The following is a 22,536-nucleotide window of genomic DNA, read 5'->3' as shown; positions in this document are numbered from 1 at the left end:
GAGGAAAACAGGAGTAAAAATATCTGCCTTCAGGAAAACCTGAAGCAACAGCGCTCTGATGAACTGTGACAACTGGGAATGAAACAATATGATCCTGGTGGGGGAACTTGATGACTAACAACTGTTTTTAAATGGGGGAACAGAATAACTGTGATGCTCAGGCTTTGTTTAGACTAGGACATGTGATGGAGTTTAGGTCAGGTCAAGGGGAAAGCTAATGCCAACCACTGCACCTCGGCTGCATCTGCACGACAACTGTAATTGTCTTTTAACACCAAGATCACTAACTTGAGCAGCCAACGCCATGTACAGTCCTAGTGGATGTAAGGCACGGGTAGTTTTTGCCTCAGTGTAGCTTGTTGGGAACAAACCTCTCTCCCCCACCTGGAGCTGATGAACATTCCTGGCTGGAGGGACACATGCTCCTTTGACCCAAAAGGAAAGGAGTTGATAGAAAACATCACAGGACTGACCCCAAAGAAGGGTGAGCTGCAAAAGGCAGGAGCAGGCAACTCATCTGGGGGAGCTGAGTAACCACGGTGAAGATGGGGCACAGATCACTAAGTGGGAATTAGCAAATGTGATTTAAAAGAATTTGGTCAGCCCTAGTCAAGGCATTTGTTACAGATCACCCCCATGTGGATTTTCTGATGTCTAATAAGGGTTGAGCTCCAATTGAAGCGTTTCCCACACTCAGAGCATCCCTAAGGCTTCTCACCTGTGTGGATTCTTCTATGTGTGGTCAGTACAGAGCTCCGATTAAAGCTTTTCCCGCACTCAGAGCACATGTAGGGGGTCTCTCCTGTGTGCGTTCTCTGATGTGTGATTAGGGTAGAGCTCTGACTGAAGCTTTTCCCGCACTCAGAGCACGTGTAGGGCCTCTCTCCTGTGTGGATTCGCTGATGTGTGATAAGGGCTGAGCTTTGATTGAAGTGTTTGCCACACTCACGGCATCCATAAGGTTTCTCACCCGTATGGATTCGCCGATGTATGATAAAGTATGAGCTCCGATTGAAGCGTTTCCCACACTCAGAGCATCCATAAGGCTTCTCACCTGTGTGGATTCTTCTATGTGTGGTCAGTACAGAGCTCCGATTAAAGCTTTTCCCGCACTCAGAGCACATGTAGGGGGTCTCTCCTGTGTGCGTTCTCTGATGTGTGATTAGGGTAGAGCTCTGACTGAAGCTTTTCCCGCACTCAGAGCATCTGTAGGGCCTCTCTCCTGTGTGGATTCGCTGATGTGTGATAAGGGCTGAGCTTTGATTGAAGTGTTTGCCACACTCACGGCATCCATAAGGTTTCTCACCCGTGTGGACTTTTCGATGTCTAATAAGGTGTGAGCTCTGCTTGAAGTGTTTCCCACACTCAGGGCATCCGTAAGGTTTCTCACCCTTGTGGATTTTCCGATGTGTAATAAGGTGTGAGCTCTGCTTGAAGTGTTTCCCACACTCAGGGCACCCGTAAGGTTTCTCACCCATGTGGATTTTCCGATGTGTAATAAGGTGTGAACTCTGCTTGAAGTGTTTCCCACACTCAGGGCAGCCATAAGGTTTCTCATCTATGTGGATTCTCTTATGTGCAATGAGATGTGAGCTCCGCTTGAAGCATTTCCCACACACACAGCATGCGTAAGGTTTCTCACCCGTGTGGATTCTCTGATGTGTGAGAAGGTCCGAGCTCCCTTTGAAGCTTTTCCCACACTCGAGGCATGTGTAGCATGTTCCTTCCAAGTTCATTCTCTCACGTGTAATAAGGTCTGACTGGCTACCGAAGTTTTCCTCTGGCCTCTGCTGACTCTCACAGGCTTTTGTTTTTTCTGGGCGTGCACAGCTCCCAGAATCATTCCCTTTGGACCTTCCTGACAACATCCCATGGGCTTCTACTCGCTCAGCATCTTCCTGCTGGGGTTCCTCCTCGTTTTCACTCACCATCCCAACACCTGACGGGAGACCGAGAGAATCCAGACGTAAGTCTCTGCCTGTGCCAGAGAGAAAGGAAATCTCAGAGAGAAGAATGGAAAAAGGGATGAAGGAACCAAAATGTGTACAGGACAGATCAAACCTATCAGGAGCTGATTTTCCCTTCAACCTTCCCCAGAGGAGAGAAAGGAAGGGATCAGTTCTGGGTCCGTATCTCAGACGAAATCTCAGGGGACAGCGAGATTGGGGAGGGACCTGCTGCCAGTTGTCAGTCAGGATAGGTGGGAAACCATGAGTGACCTCTGCCTAACGATTCCACATCTGCAGGGAACAAGCCTGAACTTGGAGAGCTCACAAGGTCTTTGCAGGGCATCCCAAATGTTTCCTGTATTCACCGACAGTTTTGGGGTTGGTTTAACCAATGCCTCACCTATGAAGGCAGCTCTCGGGAGCACTTTTTTCTTAGAGCCATGAAGGTCTGGGACGCACGACTCCTCCCCTCGTTCCAGCTGCGAGATCACATCAGTTCTGGAAACTGGAAACCCTGCTCAAGGCAAAGAAAACAAGGGAGGTCAGTGGAATTTGTGGGATACTTGTCACAAAGAATATTCCATGCTTTTAAGCCCAGCTCACTTTGAAGTAGTAACGTCCCAAGGCCGGCTTCCTTGGCTCAAAGGGCCAGGAGATGATTATTATCAATCATATTCATTACCTTAGTGCCTAAGGGCCAACTAACAGTGGGTCCTCATTTTGCTAGGCACAGTACAAACCGAGAAGCGTTGATGGCCCGTGCCCTGAAGAAGTTTCAATCTAAATAGACAAGGCAGACACAGAATGGGGGAAGGGGTAGAACCCACCAGCAGAGTGAACTCCGTGAAGGCAGAGTGGCAGATCTGATCAACACAGGCCTAGATCTTGAGACTATCGGATTTAATGTTACAACCAGGGCCAGTGTTTTCCGGAAATTGTCGCTAGGACTGCATTTTTTCCAGAAATTACTTTTTGTTTGTGGAATCACCGTTAATATCCGGAATTGCTGATCAGAGGGTGGGTGGGGCATGCAGGGTCACAATCCCCCAGATTTCTCCCTGGAGACACCTGTCTCCTCCCCAGGGCACAGGCTGGCTGCGGTTGAGACTTGATGCCAATTTCTTCCCTCCTCATACAAGTCTGGGATCAGCAGTGGGACGCCAGGCTCTCTCATCATGCTGCAGAGAGGACGGCACTCACAGCTGCTCGCGGCCGTGTCCACAGCACCTCTCCCCTGCTCATCTGCCCTGTACACAGCTGGTTCATGCCCCGTCTCTCCAGCGCACAGCTGGCTCTAGGCTCTCAATGCCCAGTATCTGAGCCCCACCGCCCCCACACAGCCGGCTCCTGTCCCCTCCCCCCAAGGCACTTTCAGGCTTTAAAGGATTAGATATTGCTCACGTTTCTCAATTACTCTCTTTACATTGCCTGCAAACTCTTGCCCTAATTATGACTGTTATCTGTATATCTAAGCCAGCCCTTGAAAGCATGAATTCTTCACAGACTATGATGCCGAGATGCGCCATATGACACCAGGAAGGGCTGCAGGATGGGTTTCCTGTGCAAGCTGGTATCACTACAGGGTGATGAATGCCAGATCTCAAGGCTGGTTATGCAGAGCTCCACCTTTTGAAGCTTTACCCAACGCAGAAAGGGGTAGTGACGGATTTCCCCTCATTCAGGAGACTGAAGACGACAGACTTTTGGGGGATAAAGAGCTGAGTTTGAGCTGAGGGGGGTCTTTCTGGGCTACAAACTCACAGGACCTGATAACCACCAAGAGGTAACCCTTTAAGAAAGGTTTTAATACACTTTGGAACCCATCAGGGATTCCCATGAGGACCGCTGAGGGAATGAAGGGAAAAACGCATTTGGATGCTCTTCTTGTTTTATGAGAACGGGAACAGGAAGGGCAGGGATATCACTGAATGCAGGATCTTAGCAGTACTAGGTGTCAGGATAGCACCATATTGCAGCCCATTGGAAAACATAATCCCAACTACACATATAAAATGATGGGCTCTAAATGAGCTGTTTCCACTCAACAGAGGGATCTTGGAGTCACTGGGCACACTTCTCTGAAAACATCAACTCAGTGTGCCACGGCAGTCAAAAAGCAAAGAGAATGTTGGGAATCATTCTGAAATGGATAGATAAGAAGACAGAAAATATCATATCGCCTCTATATAAACCCATGGTACACCCACATCTCGAATACTGCATGCAGATGTGGTTGCCCCATCTCAAAAAAAGATATATTGGAATTGGAAAAGGTTCAGAAAAGGGCAACCCAAATGATTACAGGTATGAAACTCTTCTGTACGGGGAAAGATTAAAAAGACCGGGACTATTCAACTTGGAAAAGAGACAAAGGGGGGATAGGAGAGAGGTCTATAAAATCAAAACTGCCGTGGAGAAAGGAAATAAGGACGTGTCATTTACTCCTTATCAGAACACAAGGACTAGGAATCACCCAATCAAATTAACAGGCAGCAGGTTTATAAGAAACAAATGGAAGTATTTCTTCACACAATGCACAGTCAACCTGGGGAACTCCTTGCCAGAGGACGTTGTGAAGGCCAAGATTATAATAGGGTGACAAAAAAAAAAAAAAAAACACCATGAGAAATCTACTGAGGACAGGTCCGTGAATGGTTATTAGCCAGGATGGGCAGGGATGGTGTCCCTAACTTCTGTTTGTCATAAGCTGTGAATGGGTGACAGGAGATGAATCACTTCATGATTCCCTGTTCTGTTCATTCCCTCTGGGACACCCGGCGCTGGTCACTGTCGGAAGACAGGACACTGGGCTAGATGGACCTTTGGTCTGTCCCTGTGTGGCCGTTCTTAAATACTAGGGAATCTAATGAGTCCAGTGCAATGGGAGATAGTAGGAAAATCCCTGGGTGTGGAGAACACTGGGAAATTAGAAACTATCATTTAGAAACAACAGACTCTAAATAGTCTAGAAAAGCACAATGTGAAAAATAAGAATAAGCATCGGGGTCATGTGACTTCAGGAATGAGGGACTCAAAAAACCAAGTCCGCAGAGAAGAGAGATTGTGGCTATTGCACATGGGGATGAGGGGAGCAACTCTCCAGGTCTCAAGGATTTTCACCAGCAACCGAGGCCATTGTCCCATGCACGGGGCAATCCGGAGCAGTGAGGAGTTGTGTCATCTCTAATCCTGGCTGAGTTTTAATGCTCTGCTGCTGGAGCTCCCTTGTCTGGATTCCCCCAGCCACCATTCAAGGTCTGTGTGATCAGTAACCCTGGACCAGCCGCTCTGACCCCAGCAGCCTGCTTCTTACACCCCAAGCACATTCTGGTCTGGGTGGAGAAGGCTCAGGGTTTGAGAGAAGGCCAGGGGTAGGAAGCTTCTGTTCGTTATGCTGGACCTAACCCCCCGTTTTACTTGTGCAAACAGGAGATATTTCACACTGTGCGATTCTGCTCCTGTGCTCTCTTCCCACAGCGTTCAGCAGCGGGGAGGGTCTCTGGTCGTGTGTGTGTCACTGGCATGCTGGGGTGATGCTGGAACAGGACAGAGCAGAGGTGGCATTGTGGGGGTGGCGTGAACCTCATCTCTTCCGTTCCCCTTCCAAGAACCGAGGGGACAGGAATCCTTACCCAGCGAGGTCACAGTCTCATAGGTCTCCTGCATGACGTCTCTGTAGAGGGCTCTCTGAGCGGGGTCCAGCAGAGCCCACTCTTCCCTGGTGAAATACACAGCCACCTCCTCGAAGGTCACCGGCCCCTGAAAGAGCAAGAGCCCCACACTCAGGACCTGCTGCCCCACTCACAGCCCCACTATTTGTGGGGGAGAGGAGCCAATCAAATGGAAAGTCTGGGTGGACCGCAGCCAACAGAGTCCCACCCCCACCCCGCTCAGAGCACCCAGGAAACACCAGGGTGAGGGGGCGAAGAGAGAGCCCCTCCTCTCTCCCAGCAGATCCATCACACACCTACTAGACACAGACTGATACCGGAGATGCTGCCCCGAGCAGGGTCTAGGGAGAGATCTCTTGTAGGAAGCCCAACACCCTCCTCCTTGTGAAAAGAAAAGGAGGACTTGTGGCACCTTAGAGACTATCCAATTTATTTGAGCATAAGCTTTCGTGAGCTACAGCTCACTTCATCGGATGCAAACTGTGGAAAGTGTAGAAGAGCTTTTTATATACACACAAATCATGAAAAGAATACCTCCTCCCACCCCACTCTCCTGCTGGTAATAGCTTATCTAAACTCATCACTCTCCTTACAATGTGTATGATAATGAAGGTGGCCCATTTCCAGCACAAATCCAGGGTTTAACAAGAACATCGGGGGGTGGGGGGGGCAGGAAAAAACAAGGGGAAACAGGTTACCTTGCATAATGACTTAGCCACTCCTAGAGCTGGATATGAAGCAGGGGAATCTCCCCTAAGCCTGACTGGTGGCTTCCCCCTTCGTATTTCAAGGCACCCGCTGGTTAGTTGGGTCAGGCTCCAGCACTACGAGTCTGGTCCTTTTTCCCAGCCCCATCTAGGTAGGTTATTTTCTGTTCACCAGATTGGAGCATTTCCACCTCCGAACCTCATGGGTCTCTTCCTACAATCTAGGCCACTTATTAAACAACTCCCAGCAGGTCTGCCACCCCCTGGTCTCCTCCCTTTCTCCACCCTGTGCATTTCCTGCCCCGCTCCAACCTCCAAACCAGACGGTGCAAACCTTCCCCTCTCCCGTGTAATTGCTGTCCCTCTCCCTCCTGCAGGAACAGATCAGAACCCCCTCAATAATCCCTACCTGAGCTGGCTCCTCTGCAGCCATGTCGCTCCCTTGTCCCATGGGAGGACGGGATGAACCGGAACGAAACGTGAGTGTCGTTCTGCAACCTGGCTGGGCAAGAAGGGCTGTTGTGGAAGTTTAGGAACGGGCATTAGTTCATTTCACATCACGCTTCCCCCAGGCTCTTTCCTTGCAGAGCGAGATCCGAGATTCTGCCGTGCTGAGAAAATGCTCAATCTCTGGATTACAGCAGAGACCTGGCCCCTCCTGCCAGGCTAGGCCCACAGACACACTTTGAACCTCCTTTCTCCCTCCCACGTCCCAAAACAAAGTCTCTGAACGCAATCCTAGAAAAAAGCAGAACCAAAGGAGTCCCTTTCGAGGATTCCCTCTGACACTGACCCCACGGCAGCCACACCCCAGCAGGAGGGACATGGAGTCAGGAACTGGGTTTTCCTCTCTCTCATCCTCGTCTTGTCCACAGGAAAGTGATTCTCCCCACACTGCAGTAATACATCTGTCTGGGCAGATGAGAGAGCTGGAAATCTCTTTCAAAACTCTTTTATCCCACGGACCCTGTCAGTCTCTCTATCTCCTTTTCCCTGTGCCCTCTCCATGCCTGTCTGCTAGGAAACTCTCATTCCTGGGTTGTTTGCTCCCCCATGGCTGGATTTGCTCCTGCAAATGGCAGGAGAAATGGGGTGGGGGGCTGTTTGTGTAGAGTCATTTTTTATTCCTTCACTGCCGGGCTGAGATTTCCCCATTGCCTGCCTAGGACCCCCACCTGCCCTCCACCAGGATCTGTCAGCCCATTTGCCTGGGATCCCCTCCTCCGGACAGCAGGACCCCCTGACGATTTACAGGAGGACCCCTCACTCTGCGCCAGGGACTGCCCCACCACAGCTCTGTGCACTGGGCATGGCAATGGTCCCAGGAGCCAGCTGGGCAATCCCAGACAGAGCCACTGGCACAGCACCAGGCAGCGTCTAATCCCCTGCCCCACCTGCCCAAGAGACCCCCACCCCCACTGGTCTGCAGCCAACAGGCCCCCAGCAATACCCACCTCCAGGACCCATAGCCTGAGGGCTGGGCACATCAGAACTACCCCCCGAAACCCCAAACCCTCCAGAAACCACCAACCTGACTAGGGCCCCCCCTGCCCAGCCACCCAGAGGCCTCCCCCTACCACAATGCCCCTTCAGCTCCTGCTGGAATCTCCCCACAAAGACACCTGCCCCCCCGCCCCCCCCCCCCCCCGCCAGCAACAATGTTCTCTCACAGTGTCTGGTAAGTGCATAGAAAGTTATCACCACCCCCTGCTGACCAGTCACACAGTCAGAGGGAGCCCGGGGGGACGCCTCTTTAAGAGGAGAAGGGAAGCCATGGAGGGCCAAAATAAGTAAGACATTTCCATACTCTGTCACGAGCAAATAATGGCCACCGTGGATCCACCCCAGAGTTGGCTACATCTTTGCACTGCGGGAAGCCTCCGCTCACGGAGACCCTTTGTCATGGGGTTTGGGATATTTCTGGACCACACTGCACTCACAGGGACCTCCTCATCCCGTGCCAGCTGGAGAAAAGAAAAGGGTCCAGCCAACTCTCCTGTTACCGACTGGGAACCACCCATCCCCCAAACAGGGGGAGGCCCTTGGATTTGATGGGTATTGAATATATGGCTAGTCTCTTTTATCAGCAAACATTTTTAACAGAGAGAAAGGAGGGAACAAATGATTCTCAAAGGAGAGGGAAAGATGTTCACTGTTGCAGGGGGGTTAATTTCCCAACCACGATGGAGAAGGACTCAGGGCGACAGGTTCCTCCCAAGGAAGGACAAGTTGCTGGGATTTACAGACATGGGGAACAGCCCCAAACCCAAGAGGATTTTTAATTGACATTTGATAATGACATCGTAAGAGGGAAACCTGAGATTTGAGATCAGTGTTCAGAAATGAAAGAGAAAGGGTGGAAATCTGAGAGATTTTGGATCCATTTATGCAAATTATAGAGAGGAAAGTGGAAAATGAGAGGGATTTTATAGCAGTTGTTGATAGGAGGTAAAAGCTGAGTGTATTTCCCACCACTATTTGGTCAATGAATAGAGCGGAAATGGGAAACGTTGGCAAACGTTTTAGATCCATATTCAGGAATCTGAGAAAAGGTGTAAATCTGAGATTTTCGTCATAATTTATAATTACAGAGACAGGGAAAGCTCTCAGGGGCATATTCAATTAGAAGGAGACAACTAGAGTAAAAGTGGGGCAAAGGTTGAGGGTATTTTTTATGAATCTTTGAGACGTACAGAGAAAACGTGTCACAAACTACGCAACTGAGAACATGGGATAAACGCCAAGTCCGGGGGGGCTTTTATGTAGCTATTAAAGAACTAGCTGGAAAAGGGCGACCGTTTGTCATATAAAATCCAGCCCTGTCCAATACATAAACAGAAAGTGATGGTCCCCACCCCCACGGCCCCCGTTCACCTGGGCAGCAGGGAGCCCTCTGAGGGGTGACTGAAGGGGGCGGGGGGGGGAGCTGGAGGGCTCCCTGGGGGCGGGGAGGGGGCGGCAGTCGGGGATGGGCAGGTGGGGGGCAGAGAGTCACTTTCCTGCCCCTCCCCGCCCAGCGCTCCCCCCCCCGGGGTCTCCCACTCACCGGATCGGGTCCCAGCTGGCCAAAGCCCCCCCCCGGCCGGGCATGGGGGGGTTAATGACGGGCCCCACCCCGCACAGACCCCGGAGGGGAGCCGCAGGCGCTCCTCTTACAGATGCGACACGAGGCAGCGCCTGGTCTGCTCCAAGCCCCGCCCCCAGACGCTGCCGCGCCCACGCTCTGCTCCAGGCCCCGCCCCCAGACGCTGCCCCGCCCCGGTCTGCTCCAGGCCCCGCCCCCAAGCGCTGCCCCGCCCCCGGTATGCTCCATGCCCCGCCCCCAGACGTTCCCTCGTGTCGGGTCTCTCGGAGGAGCAGCTGCGGCTCCACTCCGCGGTCTGTGCTGGGGGGGCCGTCATTAACCCCCCCGTGCCCGGTGGGGGGTTTCTCCAGCTGGGACCAGCCCCTGGCTCTGCCCGCCCCCGACCCGGTGAAAGGGAGACCCCGCGGGGGGTGGAGCGCTGGTGGGGGAGCAGGAAAGTGACTCTCTGCCCCCGGCACGGCTGGGATTGGGGGGGACAAAGACTGGGGCCAGGCGGGCGGGGTCCCTTGGGGGTGTTGGGGGGAGAAGCCGGAGTTGCGGGGGGTGGGGGTTGAACTGTTTCTGTGCAGCCAGGAAATTCCCCGGGGGGAAGTGGGGGGCGGTGGGGGAGTTAATTGTTCCCCTTCCCCCTCCCCACGGGCACAAATGCCCCCCAGTTTTCCCCTTTTCCCTCTCGGTAGCTCCCACGTGGTTGTAAACCCCCCCCACCCCCCCTTTCATTCTCTCTCTCGTCTCCCCTGATCCCCCCCCCGTCTCTCCCTCCTCCTCACATGTCCATTGTAACTCCCCTCCCGCAGGGGGGGCGGGATTTCCCTCCCCCCCCCGATTTATCCGCAGCGATTTGTCCCGGTGTCGGTGGGAAGTTGGAGCCCGGAGCCATCCCCCAACCTGGCTGCCCCGGCGTGGGGATGGGAGGAGACGCTGGGTCTCTGCCGGGGCGGGGAAGGGAGGGGACGTGTCCCCCATGGGGCTGCCCCCGATCCCGGCTTCCGAGTCCCACTTGCTGCCCCACAACTGCAGCACCCTTGCCCCCAGCCCCCACCAGCCCCCCCCACCTGCCCATCCCCCACTACCGCCCCCTCCCCTCCCCCAGGGAGCCCTCCAGCTCCCCCCCCCGCCCCCTCCAGTCAGCCCCTCAGAGGGCTCCCTGCTGCCCAGGTGAACGGGGGCGGGTCGGGGGGGGACCATCACTCTCTGTTTATGTATTGGACAGGCTGAATTTTATATGACAAACGGTCCCCCTTTTCCAGCTAGTTCTTTAATAGCCCCATAAAATCCCCCCCGGTCTTGGCGTTTATCCCATGTTCTCAGTTGCCTAGTTTGTGACACGTTTTCTCTGTACGTCTCAAAGATTGATTAAAAAGCTTGCCCCACTTTTACTCTAGTTGTCTCCTTCTAATTGAATATGCCCCTGAGAGCTTTCCCTGTCTCTGTAATTATAAATTACGATGAAAATCTCAGATTGACACCTTTCCTCAGATTCCTGAATATGGATCTAAAACGTTTGCAAACGTTGCCCATTTCCGCTCTATTCATTGACCAAATAGTGGTGGGAAATACACTCAGCTTTGACCTCTGTGACGAAGTGGGACTGTTCTTAACGTTTCCTCTGAATAGTGTGGGGGTGCCTCAGTTTCCCCTATGAAGTTCTTAAGTATCTAGGGGGTGGGATAAGGGTGTATGATCATTGCAGAGCCCTAGAGGGCATGTGTGTGCAGGAGTCTGGACACAGAGAATGGCCAACACCCTGTTTCCTGGCCACTGATGGCCTGGGCCCTTCCCCCCTGCAAGGTGAGAGCTAAAGGGTTGGAGAACAAAGGAATCAGGTGACCTCCTGGCCCCGGAAAGGAACAAAGCCCAGAGGAGGAGGGGCTGGAGGGAGTTTCAGTTTGGGGCTGGCTGGGACATGGAGTGAAGGGCAGACGTGGTTGTCTGGCTCACTGCCCGCCCCAAAATGGCCCCAGCTGAGGGGTCCTGTTCTCTGCACCTGCAAGCTCTGTTTTAGACCATGTTCCTGTCATCTAATAAACCTTCTATTTTACTGGCTGGCTGAGAGTCCCGTCTGACTGCGGAGTTGGGGGGCAGTACCCTCTGGCTTCCCCAGGAGCCCTGCCTGAGCGGACTCGCTGTGGGAAGCGCACGGAGGGGCAGAGGAGGCTGAATGGTCCGAGGTCAGACCCAGGAAGGGGGAAGCTGTGTGAGCTGTGTGTCCTGGAGACAGGCTGCTCCCAGAAAGGCGACTGCCCCAGAGTCCTGCCTGGGTTCATGGGGAGGAGTTCCAGAGCATCGCCCAGGGACTCCGTGACAACCTCCTATCAACAACTGCTATAAAATCCCTCTCATTTTCCACTTTCCTCTCTATAATTTGCATAAATGGATCCAAAATCCCTCAGATTTCCACCCTTTCTCTTTCATTTCTGAACACTGATCTCAAATGTCAGGTTTCCCTCTTACAATGTCATTATCAAATGTCAATTAAAAATCCTCTCGAGTTTGGGGCTGTTCCCCATGTCTGTAAATCCTCGCAACTTCTCCTTCCTTGGGTGGAACCTGTCGCCCTGAGTCCTTCTCCATCCTGGTTGGGAAATTAACTCCCCTGCAACAATGAACATCTTTCCCTCTCCTTTGAGAATCATTTGTTCCCTCCTTTCTCTCTGTTAAAAATGTTTGCTGATAAAAGAGACTAGCCATATATTCAATACCCATCAAAGCCAGGGGCCTCCCCCTGTTTGGGGCATGGGTGGTTCCCAGTTGGTAACAGGAGAGTTGGCTGGACCCTTTTCTTTTCTCCAGCTGGCACGGGATGAGGAGGTCCCTCTGAGTGCAGCATGGTCCAGAAATATCCCAAACCCCATGACAAAGGGTCTCCATGAAGGGGGGCTTCCCGCAGTGCAAAGCTGTAGCCAACTCTGGGGTGGATCCACGGTGGCCATTATTTGCTCGTGACAGAGTATGGAAATGTCTTACTTATTTTGGCCCTCCATGGCTTCCCTTCTCCTGTTAAAGAGGCGTCCCCCCGGGCTCCCTCTGCCTGTGTGACTGGCCAGCAGGGGGTGGTGATAACTTTCTGTCCACTTGTCAGACACTGTGAGGGAACACTGTTGCTGAGGGGGTCCATGTCTGTGTGGGGAGATTGCAGCGGGAGCTGAAGGGGCATTGTGGTAGGGGGAGGCCTCTGGGTGGCTGGGCAGGGGGATCCCTAGTCAGGTTGGTGGGTTATGGAGGGTTTGGGGTTTCGGGGGGTAGTTCTGATGTGCCCAGCCCTAAGGCTATGGGTCCTGGAGGTGGGTATCGCCAGGGGCCTGTTGGCTGCAGACCAGTGGGGGTGGGGGTCTCTTGGGCAGGTGGGGCAGGGGATTAGACGCTGCCTGGTGCTGTGCCAGGGGCTCTGTCTGGGATTGCCCAGCTGGCTCCTGGGACCATTGCCATGCCCAGTGCACAGCGCTGTGGTGGGGCGGTCCCTGGCGCAGAGTGAGGGGTCCTCCTGTAAAGCGTCAGCGGGTCCTGCTGGCCGGAGGAGGGGGTCCCAGGCAAATGGCCTGGCAGATCCTGGTGGAGGGCAGGTGGGGGTCTGTAGGCAGACAGCCAGCCCCCCCCACGCCCTCAGACCAGCATTGCTGGAAACACAGGAGGAAGCCGGAACAGGGCACTTAACATATATTCCAGCACAGCCTTTGAAGCTGTGAAAAGCACAGGTGTGCTGATACAATGTGCCTCTGGGAACAGATACAAGGATTAAGCTCACAGCAGGCAGAGGCCCTGTGACAGACATGGCTCTTAGCCCCTACTAAATAGCGTGATGCACACACCCCAACATCCTAGGTGGGAAAATATTTACCCTGATAAAAGAAATGTCCAGTAGTCGATACTTATTGTTTCTCTCCCTTGCAAGTGTAAACTACTCTTGCGAAAGCTGGCGTCACCCAGACAGACCAGCCTCAAGTTGGCATAAGAAAGGAGAAAGAGAATAAAGGAGTACAGAGGTATAAGTAGGGGACATACAGCACCATGATTTTGGAGTGCTTTTCACTATCTATCTGCTGGTCAGATAAGTGACAGCCTCCCAAGGCTTCTGCAGCTAAGAGGGTCCCTCAGCCTTGTCCCTTATTCGTCTTTCCGCGGAATTGAGTGACCGATCCTGGCTTGGCACCGCTGGAATCGAGAGATGCAAGGAGGGTAAGAAGCACCCACACCTGATCTCCTATCTTCAGTGTACACATATTTCGAAATAGAGCTCTATACTTTGTTTTCTTTCTTTGGGATTGTGGCTTCAGTTTTGTAACTTGTTTGTGTGTGTAACATCTCTACATTTAAATAAGTAGGCACTAGCAATTTTGTAACCACATGATTAGAATCTAGCTTAATAAATTTTGGTAACCATTTGTGCATAAGCCTGACTTGTTTTCTCTGGTTTACTGCAAAGCAGCCAACACAATGAAAGAACCTCAGCCGTTTTGGCTCTAAAGCCTGGCCATGAGGTGAGAGTACTAAGAGCCTAGCGTTGAGTTGTGCCGCCTCCACGGGGCAAACTCTTGGGGCACCTGTCAGTCAATCCTGGCTGCCCGCTGCGAAGGAGCTCTGAGCTCTAGCAGTTCAAGTCACGGGTGTGGAGAGGCTCTTAGTGCTGCCATTGGGGCACCTGTCAGTCAGTATTGACTGCCCGCTGCGAAGGAGCTCTGAGCTCTAGCAGTTAAAGTCACGGGTGGTTAGGACCTTGGGGCATCCGTCAGCCTAGCCCGGGCTGCCCGCCGCGAAGGGACAGTGCGTCCTAGCGGTTAAAGTCACGGATGGTATAAACGGGCATAGCTGGCACCTCACCAAACATCCTTGGCCGTCGGCTAACAGTAGTGTGGCGAGCAAACGAGCAAATGAGTGAAGAGCCCCGTTTCTCAGCCCCCCAACACTGCCCCTCTTCATTCGGTGGAAGCACTCCTGGTGAAGACACATTCCGCCGACAGAAGGAGGGGAGTGGGGAGAAACTCAAATTAAGCTTCCGCTTCCTCTATCAGGATCACGAGAGCAACGGAAAGAAAACTCAAGAGGAACAAGCCTCCTCTCCTTTCATGCGCCCCATCACAACCCTCCCTGCTTCGTTTTCTGCCTGAATTTCCTTTTGAAACTGCAACGGCTGCTCCAGAAAACAATCATGTCTCTGAATTCACAGCAACATCCTGAGGATGATAAAAGTATGAAGGAATTCATGGTCCTTTGTGACATAATAAAATAAAATAATAATAAATAATTAATAATAATTAATACATTATTATTTGAATTGCAAGATTAATCCTTCTGTTTTGCAGATTCAGCTCTACATTGATTCTTGTTGCTCCTTGCAATGTATCTGTCTATCTAGGCAACAGTATTTGCTGTTGTTTCAGGTGGAGGACTCAGCGTGTTATGTTTTTCTGACAATCTGTGTCTCGAAAATTCTAGCCAATATGCCTGGAAGTTCCAAGAACCGTCAAATTATGAAGGAATTCCAGGTCCTTTTTTATATTACCATTTATCAGTAGTTATTATCTGTAGAGCAAAGATTAATCTTTCATTTTTTTAGATCCAGCTCTACGCTGATTCTTGTTGCTATTTGCCATGTATCTATAGCTATCTAGCTATAAAGGGAACCGGTTTTTGCTCTTGTTTCTTTGTATTTGTACACTGTAACTTTACAGCCCAAGCCGCATGATCCTGATTAATGTGACACTGGCCAGCCGTGGTTGATTCATTGCACTGTAGACGTATCCTAACGTTATGTCTGCACAGCGATTAAAACACCCACCTTCCCCCGTTCGCCACGAGTTTTCAAAGATAATGGCCAATGGCTCTGCGATCACAGACGCCAGTTCTTTTAGCACTCTCGGATGCAACTCGTCCGGCCCCATGGACTTGTGCACGTCCAGCTTTTCTAAATAGTCCCTAACCACCTCTTTCTCCACAGAGGGCTGGTCACCTCCTCCCCATGCTGTGCTGCCCAGTGCAATAGTCTGGGAGCTGACCTTGTTTGTGAAGACAGAGGCAAAAAAAGCATTGTGTACATTAGCTTTTTCCACCTCCTCTCTCACTAGGTTGCCTCCCTCATTCAGTAAGGATTTTCATTCTCAGACACGGTGCACAAAGCACGACTCAACCCTCGGCGTAAACTGAGTGAGCCGCCCACAGATTCTGGCAGCCCCAATGAGCCACTTGGTGTGAGAGCTTGGACCTGCCCTTGTCCCAGAGGGAGGGGGTCATCTGCGAGGGGACTGGAACACTGACCTATCAGCTCTTAACACCCAAACTTTCAGTCACTCTATTATCAGTGCCTCTGAGTGTAATTTAAACAACAAGAAGAGCTACACTGGGCTAGACCAAAGGTCCATCTAACTCTGTTATTTGTCTTCTGATAGCAGCCAGTACCAGGTGCCTCAAAAGCCACTACTGGGAGTTGAACCCAGGATCTCCTGTTTAGAAGACAGGTGCCTTAAACCAGCTAATCCATGGTGCCTTCATCTGGCTAACGTATGGTGTCTGCCCACACCTGACTCCCTGCCAACCCTCACTGGGCCCTGACAAGCGTTTCTTGTGTTTCGATTCTGTAAAGCAGAGAAGCGGGTGAAGTTTTACTCCCAAGGTGTGTGTGTGTGTGTGATTCTTTGGAGAGGTCTATCCTACAAAATTAAGTCAGTAACAACATTACTTTAGGGTGTTAAAATTTTTACCTTCCCTGAGCAATGCAGTTATATCAGCCTAATCCCGGTGTAGATAGCACTGGGTTAACAGGAGGACTTCTTCCCACCCCACTCTGCCTCTTCGGCTGAGGCCTGCTGGTCCATCTTTCACTCGCTCCTCTCTCCCCGAGGCCTCCTTGCCGGCTGCTCATTCCTCTCCGCCTCCTACCCCAAGGTCTGCCCGCCACCCACACCTCTCTGACCCCTCCCCTGAGACCCACCATGGCCGCCGCTCCCACCTCTCAGCCCCACCCATGAGACCCACACAGCCTGCCACCCGTGCCTCTCCGTCCTGCCCTGCCCACCACTTCCATCTCTGTGCCCCTCCCCTGAGGCCCACCCTGCCCACCTCTTTCTTCATGCCGCTGTTGTTATTCCATGACACATTAAAGATGGAATGAAACGCTGAGTTTCCTCCAGGGTGAGGAAAGGAAGGAGACACCAACCCCCTGGCAAAGCTCTGTGCCCCACAGAAAACCTGCCCCCTGCTATTACAGTCACTGATGTACTGGGGATATGACGGGAAAGGGACTGTCTGAATTATCGAGGCAGGAATTTTACAACAATCTACAGCAACATCACTGGCCACAAACACACTCTCCTCATGCTCCAGCCAGAAGGGAAAAGAGCAGGAATTCTTGTTCAGCCCTGGGCACACTTACACAACAGCACAGCAGTGAGTGTGTTGTGGACGCTGGTCTGAGGAAACAATTGGAAACGATCACTCAGTGAGAACAGAACTAGAGGATCGTGAGAGCGCTCTATAAAGCAAGTAGTTGTGGCTGAGTGGTTAAGGTGGTGGACTCGAAATCCCTTGGGGGGGGGGTCTCCCTGTGCAGGTTTGAATCCTGCCAACTACGGAGGAAGTTGTGGCTCTTTAGTTTCAGTGCCTGAGCATCCTTGGCCCCCGTGGGAGCCAGGCTACGTCTACACGACAGAGTTATGCTGCTTTAGTTAAAGCGTTTTAGTTAAGCCGCTGTTGCATGTCCACACTAGGCTGCTTGTGTCACCGGAGCGCATCCAGGCTAGCAGCTCTTGGATCGCCACAGAGAGCAGTGCATTGTGGGACGCTATCCCACTGTGCAACTGGCCGCAGGGTGCTTTGGGAAGGGTTTGCAATGCCTCGTGGGCAGCCACACGAGGCAGGTTTCTCTATCCCATTGTTCCGTGGGCACCCGACTCGATTGCCAGCTGCTTTTCAGCTGCCGTGGGCGTGGTGGGCAGAGAGTGTGTGTGTGTTGGGGACAGACAGTGTGTGTGTTCGGGGAGCGTGTGTGTTGTGGAAGAGTGAGTGTGTTGGCACGCTGTCCCTAAGTTCAGACAGCTGCTGGAAGCAACCAGTCCTGAGTCAGGGGGAGGGGGACACCCCAGTCCTGAGTCAGGGCGAGCGGGACACCCCAGTCCTGAGTCAGGGGGAGCGGAACACCCCAGTCCTGAGTCAGGGGGAGCGGGACACCCCAGTCCTGAGTCAGGGGGAGCGGGACAGCCCCGACATCAGCCCCCACTTCCCGCACTGGCTCAGCACAGCCCAGCAGTCTCTGTCACATACACACACTCACACACACTGCTGCCTGCCTGGCTGTGTGTCACGGTGCAGGACGAGGGGGGTTTAGAGGGCCATTGGCCCAGCACTTTTTAGCAGCCCTAAGAACGGACGACGGAGGGGGAACAAGGTGGAGCCTTGGGGGAAGAGGCGTTCTGTGGGTGTGGCCACAACCAAGCAGTGCAAATCCACGTCAGGTGCAAGGAAGGAGGCCCTGAGGTAACAGCGAAGGAGATACTGAGTGGGGGCTGCTGTGGGGAAGCGGCCCAGGGAATTGTACACGTCCTATTTCCCAAAAGTCAGCTACCATAGCTGCTACTATTAGGGTCCCTGGGCTGGAGCCCAGAGTAGAGGGCGGGCCCGGGCTCCCCCCTCCACTCCCCTCCCCTCCCTGATTAATCATGGATACTGGGAAACAGAGATTGTGCGAGGGGGGGTTGCTTCTCCTCACCTCTCTTGCTGGCTTATGATGGCTCAGTAAGCTGTGGCCCTTGCCTCTAGAGAGAGAGAAGGGCTATGTGGAGGGTCACAGTGAGCCTCTGAGGCTAGCAAAATCCACCAGGAAACGTGGGACCCATAGAGACAAGGACAGAGCTTTGTCACAACATGAACTGAGCTATACCCTCACCCCCTGATATAATAGAAAGGCCAGCACAAAAAACAGAGAAAGGAACAATAAGATACTAAAATAACAACGGTTGGAACTCTCCATTTCTCTCAGTCTTTGGGTGGATGGGTACTAAGAGCTGTAGCTACAGTTGAGGAACCAGGCGATCGGACAGCTGGCTCAGCCCTCCATACTAGTACCTCTCTCACATATCGGGAAATGGGTCAAAATTGGAATTCATGTCATGACTCACTTCCCATAGGGGATCAGTCTGTCTCAGGCTCTGTCTATACTTCAAACACTGGAAGTATTCTTCTGACAACCTAACACTGTCAACGCTGGGGCTGAGGTCACATTAACTACTTCTCTCAGTGGAGTGGACTTTTCACACCCCTGAGAGAGGTGGCTACGTCAACATCGCTTTTCAGCATAGACCAGACTTTAGATGGCTTATTGGCCTAAAAGGTAATGGACTTCAGCCTTTTCCTTGGTGGTTGAGGACTGCAACTTTCCTACCTGCTGAACACATCCTATGACAGATGACTTTCCTTTGCAAATTAGAGAAGTGGGGAAGTCAGTGACCCTTACAGTCTAAGTGTAAGAACTTGTAAAAACTTCTGCAAATTCTCTCTTCGAATAATTTTGCTTTCACTAGAAATAGACTTTGAAACTAAGCAAAATAAGTTCTGTTTGAAACACAAAAATTTAAAATCTATACTGGGCCAATATTCACTTCTACACTCTCACACACATTCTTCCACCCCAACCATTGGAGTGAGGTTTTCTACCAGAACTCCTTACACTACAGGGGGTCAATTAAAGCAAATTAACTTTTCAAGATCAGCTGTCACTTCCTCTATGACTAACAAAACAATAAACAAGACACTTTGTTTTACAAAGTGATTCAGATTATCACACAATTAGTCTCTTACTCTTTAACCAATAAATTCATTTTCATTGGAAACAATAACATATTCAAAGAGCTCAAATTCTTGTCATATGAGTTCATTTTCTTTTAATCCCCGTTGCCAACAACTGAACCTTGGCTCTAGTTCTGGTTTGTCCCAACGTAGGTCCCAACCAATTCTCTGAGTTCATATATCGCTGGTTTTTCTGCCATGTGTGTTGGTGGAAGGGGTCTCCTCTGTGGGAATGTTTGCATCATGAGGAAAAAAAAATCTCTCTTTTCACACTTTTTAATCTTTCAAAGTAGGAGGAGGTTGAGGAGAAGGGATGTAAATGCATAAAACACAAGAGAAAACTGTCCTACACTAAAGGCATTTATTGGTATAACTATATTGCTCAGGGGTGTGAAAAATCCAGAGTTGAGCAATGTAGTTACACAGCCCTAACGCCCTGTGTAGATAGCGCTACGTCAGCAGGACGTATAGCTTGAGGGGGCTGGACTAATGAAGTCCGACGGGAGAGATCTCTCCCATTGGCTTAGAGCATCTGTAATAGCATGCTACACCAGTGCAGCTACATTGGGGCAGCTGTGCCAACATCAGCTTTATTGTGAAGCCGGAGCATCAGACACAAAGCCAGAGAATCACGACTCAACATGCGAGTATCTGGAAGTCTGAAATTGGAACCGGACACGTTCCTTGCCTCATTGGTTACCATCATTTCCACAGCCGGAAAGTCCTGGTTTCTGTGAAAATAGAAAGAAGTATATTGAAATTATAATTCATTAAAGAAATGCTACTTGAAGGGTTTGTTGAAATATAGTTGTCAAGAAGGGAAACATTAAGGAGTGTGAGACAATGGGTCCTCAAACTAATTAACTTAGAGCTCCTACTGAGCTGGGAGATTGGTAAACATTAGTATGCAAGTAAGATATGGATGTATATTTGTCAGTTTCTGCTTCCTTTTGTCTCTTATGTTCAATTGGCTTATCTGTATAAATAAGTTAGCTTGAGCCTTTGCAGGGGGCTCACATATCTGGGTGCATTGGCAAAGTGCTTTGCTAATAAACAAAGTGGTCTGACAAATTATGTGAGTCCTGAATCTGACTTTGACATTACCCAGTCAGGCACCCAGTTTGGAATCCACGAGGAGGGAATGTCCTATGAAGCACTCTCTCTCTTTGGATCCAAATGGTGAAGGATGATTGTTCTCAATCTAACCCTGGCATGCTTTGGATCTGTAATCAGTGAGTTGTACAAACAAACAATTTTCCTTGGGTCTTTGGTCACCATAGCTTCTTTTACTGGGATGGAAACCAAGAACGGAGCGTGTACTCATTCAACCCCAGTTCTTTCCAAATCCTTGGCCTTGGTTAGGGTAAATGTACACTTCTCTGAAGTAGAATCCTTTACAAAAGCACTCAAAATCTCAGCAGTGTTAGTGAGGAATGGCTTCCTGAAACATGCCCAGCTTTTTTTTAATTTAATTTCGTGGCACAATTCCAGGCAAGGGATTGGATACAGGCCTGTTAGTTATCAGAGCTGGAGTTTCTATTCAAAACTAGCTATTTTTCTGCAGCTATTAGATTTCCAACACTGATTTCATTTCATACACTTTTTTTAGCACCTACAAAGGATAAATTCAATAAAAACCCACTTCTATTTCCTCAACATCTGCATCATGAAGGGGACTATTCCCCATGCCATAGAATTAGTTAGGTTATTTAAAAACTTTTTCGTAACCTAGCATCCCCAATAATGGGGGACAAAACAGCCCCCTTGCCAGAAGTGGCTTTACCAATTGATGGAACCTGGGATTTAAACTCCAAATGATCACACGGTGCTTGGGATCCACCTGAATTCCCCTTCCAGGTTTTTGACACTTTCATCTCCAGGCATAGCGACTCTGATATAGGATTAAAGAAGTCAAAGCATCGTCTCCAAGCACAGACAGCTGAGAACGCTTCATCACGTGACACTTTGAGAAGTGGAGGGATAGAATGTGATGAAGATCCCTCCTGTCTGAGCCATGCAGAGTTAACAGGTCTGGAGTGATGGGGAAGGAGGGAATCTCTGAGTCACCCCATCTCCTTCCAGTGTCACAGAGGCTGACATGACCCTTCTTTTCCTGCCCCTGCTCCTCTTCCTTTCAAGATAATTGGGAAATTTCCCAATATAACTGCTCTTCAGCACCACCCAGAGCAACGTGAGAAGAACTGGCAATGATATAATCTGAATCAGTGGTGATTCCGAACAATAATTTTGCAGTAGGAGGAATGGTATAGATGTGATGCTCCCTGGTTCCTGATAGGAAGGGCACACTCAAATTATTCATGAGACAATGGAGTAGATAGGAAGGACAAATGGGTCCACCTCAAAACAGGGTGAACTGCAAAAGGCAAAAATGGGCCACTCATTTGGACACGCTGAGGGAGAACGGTGCTGCAAACAGTTCAAACAACTTGAAAAGTTACTATGTGGGAATCAGGAAAAGTATTAAAGAAAAAAAAGTACGGATAGCCCTAGAGGTTTTTATTGTGTTGATCTCCTGTGCAGATTCTTGGATGGCTAACATGGGGTGAGTGCCAAGAGAAGGTTTTCGCACACTCACGGCATTCATAGGGCCTCTCCCCTGTGTGGTTCTCTGATGAGTAACAGGTTTGAGCTGCGATTGAAGGTTCTCACACTCATTCAAAACAAACAAAGGAGTTCAGGAAAACAAAGGAGTTCAGGTGATTGCATAAGACTTTGTCATAAAAAAAACAAAACATTCTATTAATTTAACTTCAGTGCTTAGCGTGATCTGGTGTGCCTTGGGGAGTCCTGACTGAAAACGCTAAGGTCAGGGCAGGCTAAAAAAGGGAGAGCAGATGCTCCCAGAACTGATGGCTAACACTGAAGTTAAAATCACCGACCACTCACAAACTCTGCTTCTGATCCCCCTTACTGGTTATTGAGAAGCTGAAAAAGATCACACAGCCCCCTTTATTGCATTCCAGTTCTCTGACTCCCAATCAGCACCTATGTTCGGTACAGTGAGAGCTTATTTAAAAATTCTGGTCACAGAAACACAATGTTCTGACCCCAAAGGGTCAGCCATATCACCAGGTCAGCACAGGTTTGAATCATAGAATCTCAGGGTTGGAAGGGACCTCAGGAGGTCATCTAGTCCAACCCCCTGCTCAAAGCAGGACCAATCCCCAATTAAATCATCCCAGCCAGGGCTTTGTCAAGCCTGACCTTAAAAAAAAGGTTTGGATCTTACCCAAAAGACCAGGCTGCCAGCCAATCCTTTAGCCTCTAAACTAAAGGAAAGAAGGAAAGGTCAGATACATTCAGAAATCTATATCTCGGGTTCTTCACAG

At 50.6% G+C, this 22,536-nt stretch overlaps 2 protein-coding genes across 2 annotated transcripts in view; one reads left to right on the top strand and one right to left on the bottom strand.

Annotated features, from left to right (window-relative positions):
• LOC144258216 (uncharacterized) overlaps window positions 1-22,536 on the top strand; it is a 970,182-nt gene that overhangs the window by 790,107 nt on the left and 157,539 nt on the right. The gene's annotated exons all lie outside the window — the stretch shown is intronic.
• On the bottom strand, window positions 606-6,778 carry LOC144258307 (uncharacterized). Its single transcript, XM_077806784.1, has 5 exons — window positions 6,737-6,778; window positions 5,582-5,708; window positions 2,350-2,463; window positions 821-1,939; window positions 606-652 (listed from the first exon to the last, which is right to left on the bottom strand). Exons 1-5 carry the CDS (start codon window positions 6,776-6,778, stop codon window positions 606-608), a joined length of 1,449 nt encoding a protein of 482 aa, XP_077662910.1.

This window comes from Eretmochelys imbricata, chromosome 28 (genome assembly GCF_965152235.1).
Source record: "Eretmochelys imbricata isolate rEreImb1 chromosome 28, rEreImb1.hap1, whole genome shotgun sequence".
NCBI lineage: Eukaryota > Metazoa > Chordata > Testudines > Cheloniidae > Eretmochelys > Eretmochelys imbricata.
This window is presented reverse-complemented; position numbering and strand designations above follow the sequence as displayed.

What these genes read in the sequence shown, in the direction of transcription:
- LOC144258307 (XM_077806784.1), bottom strand. Translation starts at nt 6,778, where the DNA reads ATGGGACAAGGGAGCGACATGGCTGCAGAGGAGCCAGCTCAG. An exon ending in CTGCAGAGGAGCCAGCTCAG is followed by an intron (nt 5,709 to 6,736) that starts GTAGGGATTATT and finishes TTGCTCTTTCAG; the next exon opens with GGGCCGGTGACCTTCGAGGA. An exon ending in GAGCTCTACCCTAATCACAC is followed by an intron (nt 653 to 820) that starts ATCAGAGAACGC and finishes CCCTTATTAGAC; the next exon opens with ATCAGAAAATCCACATGGGG.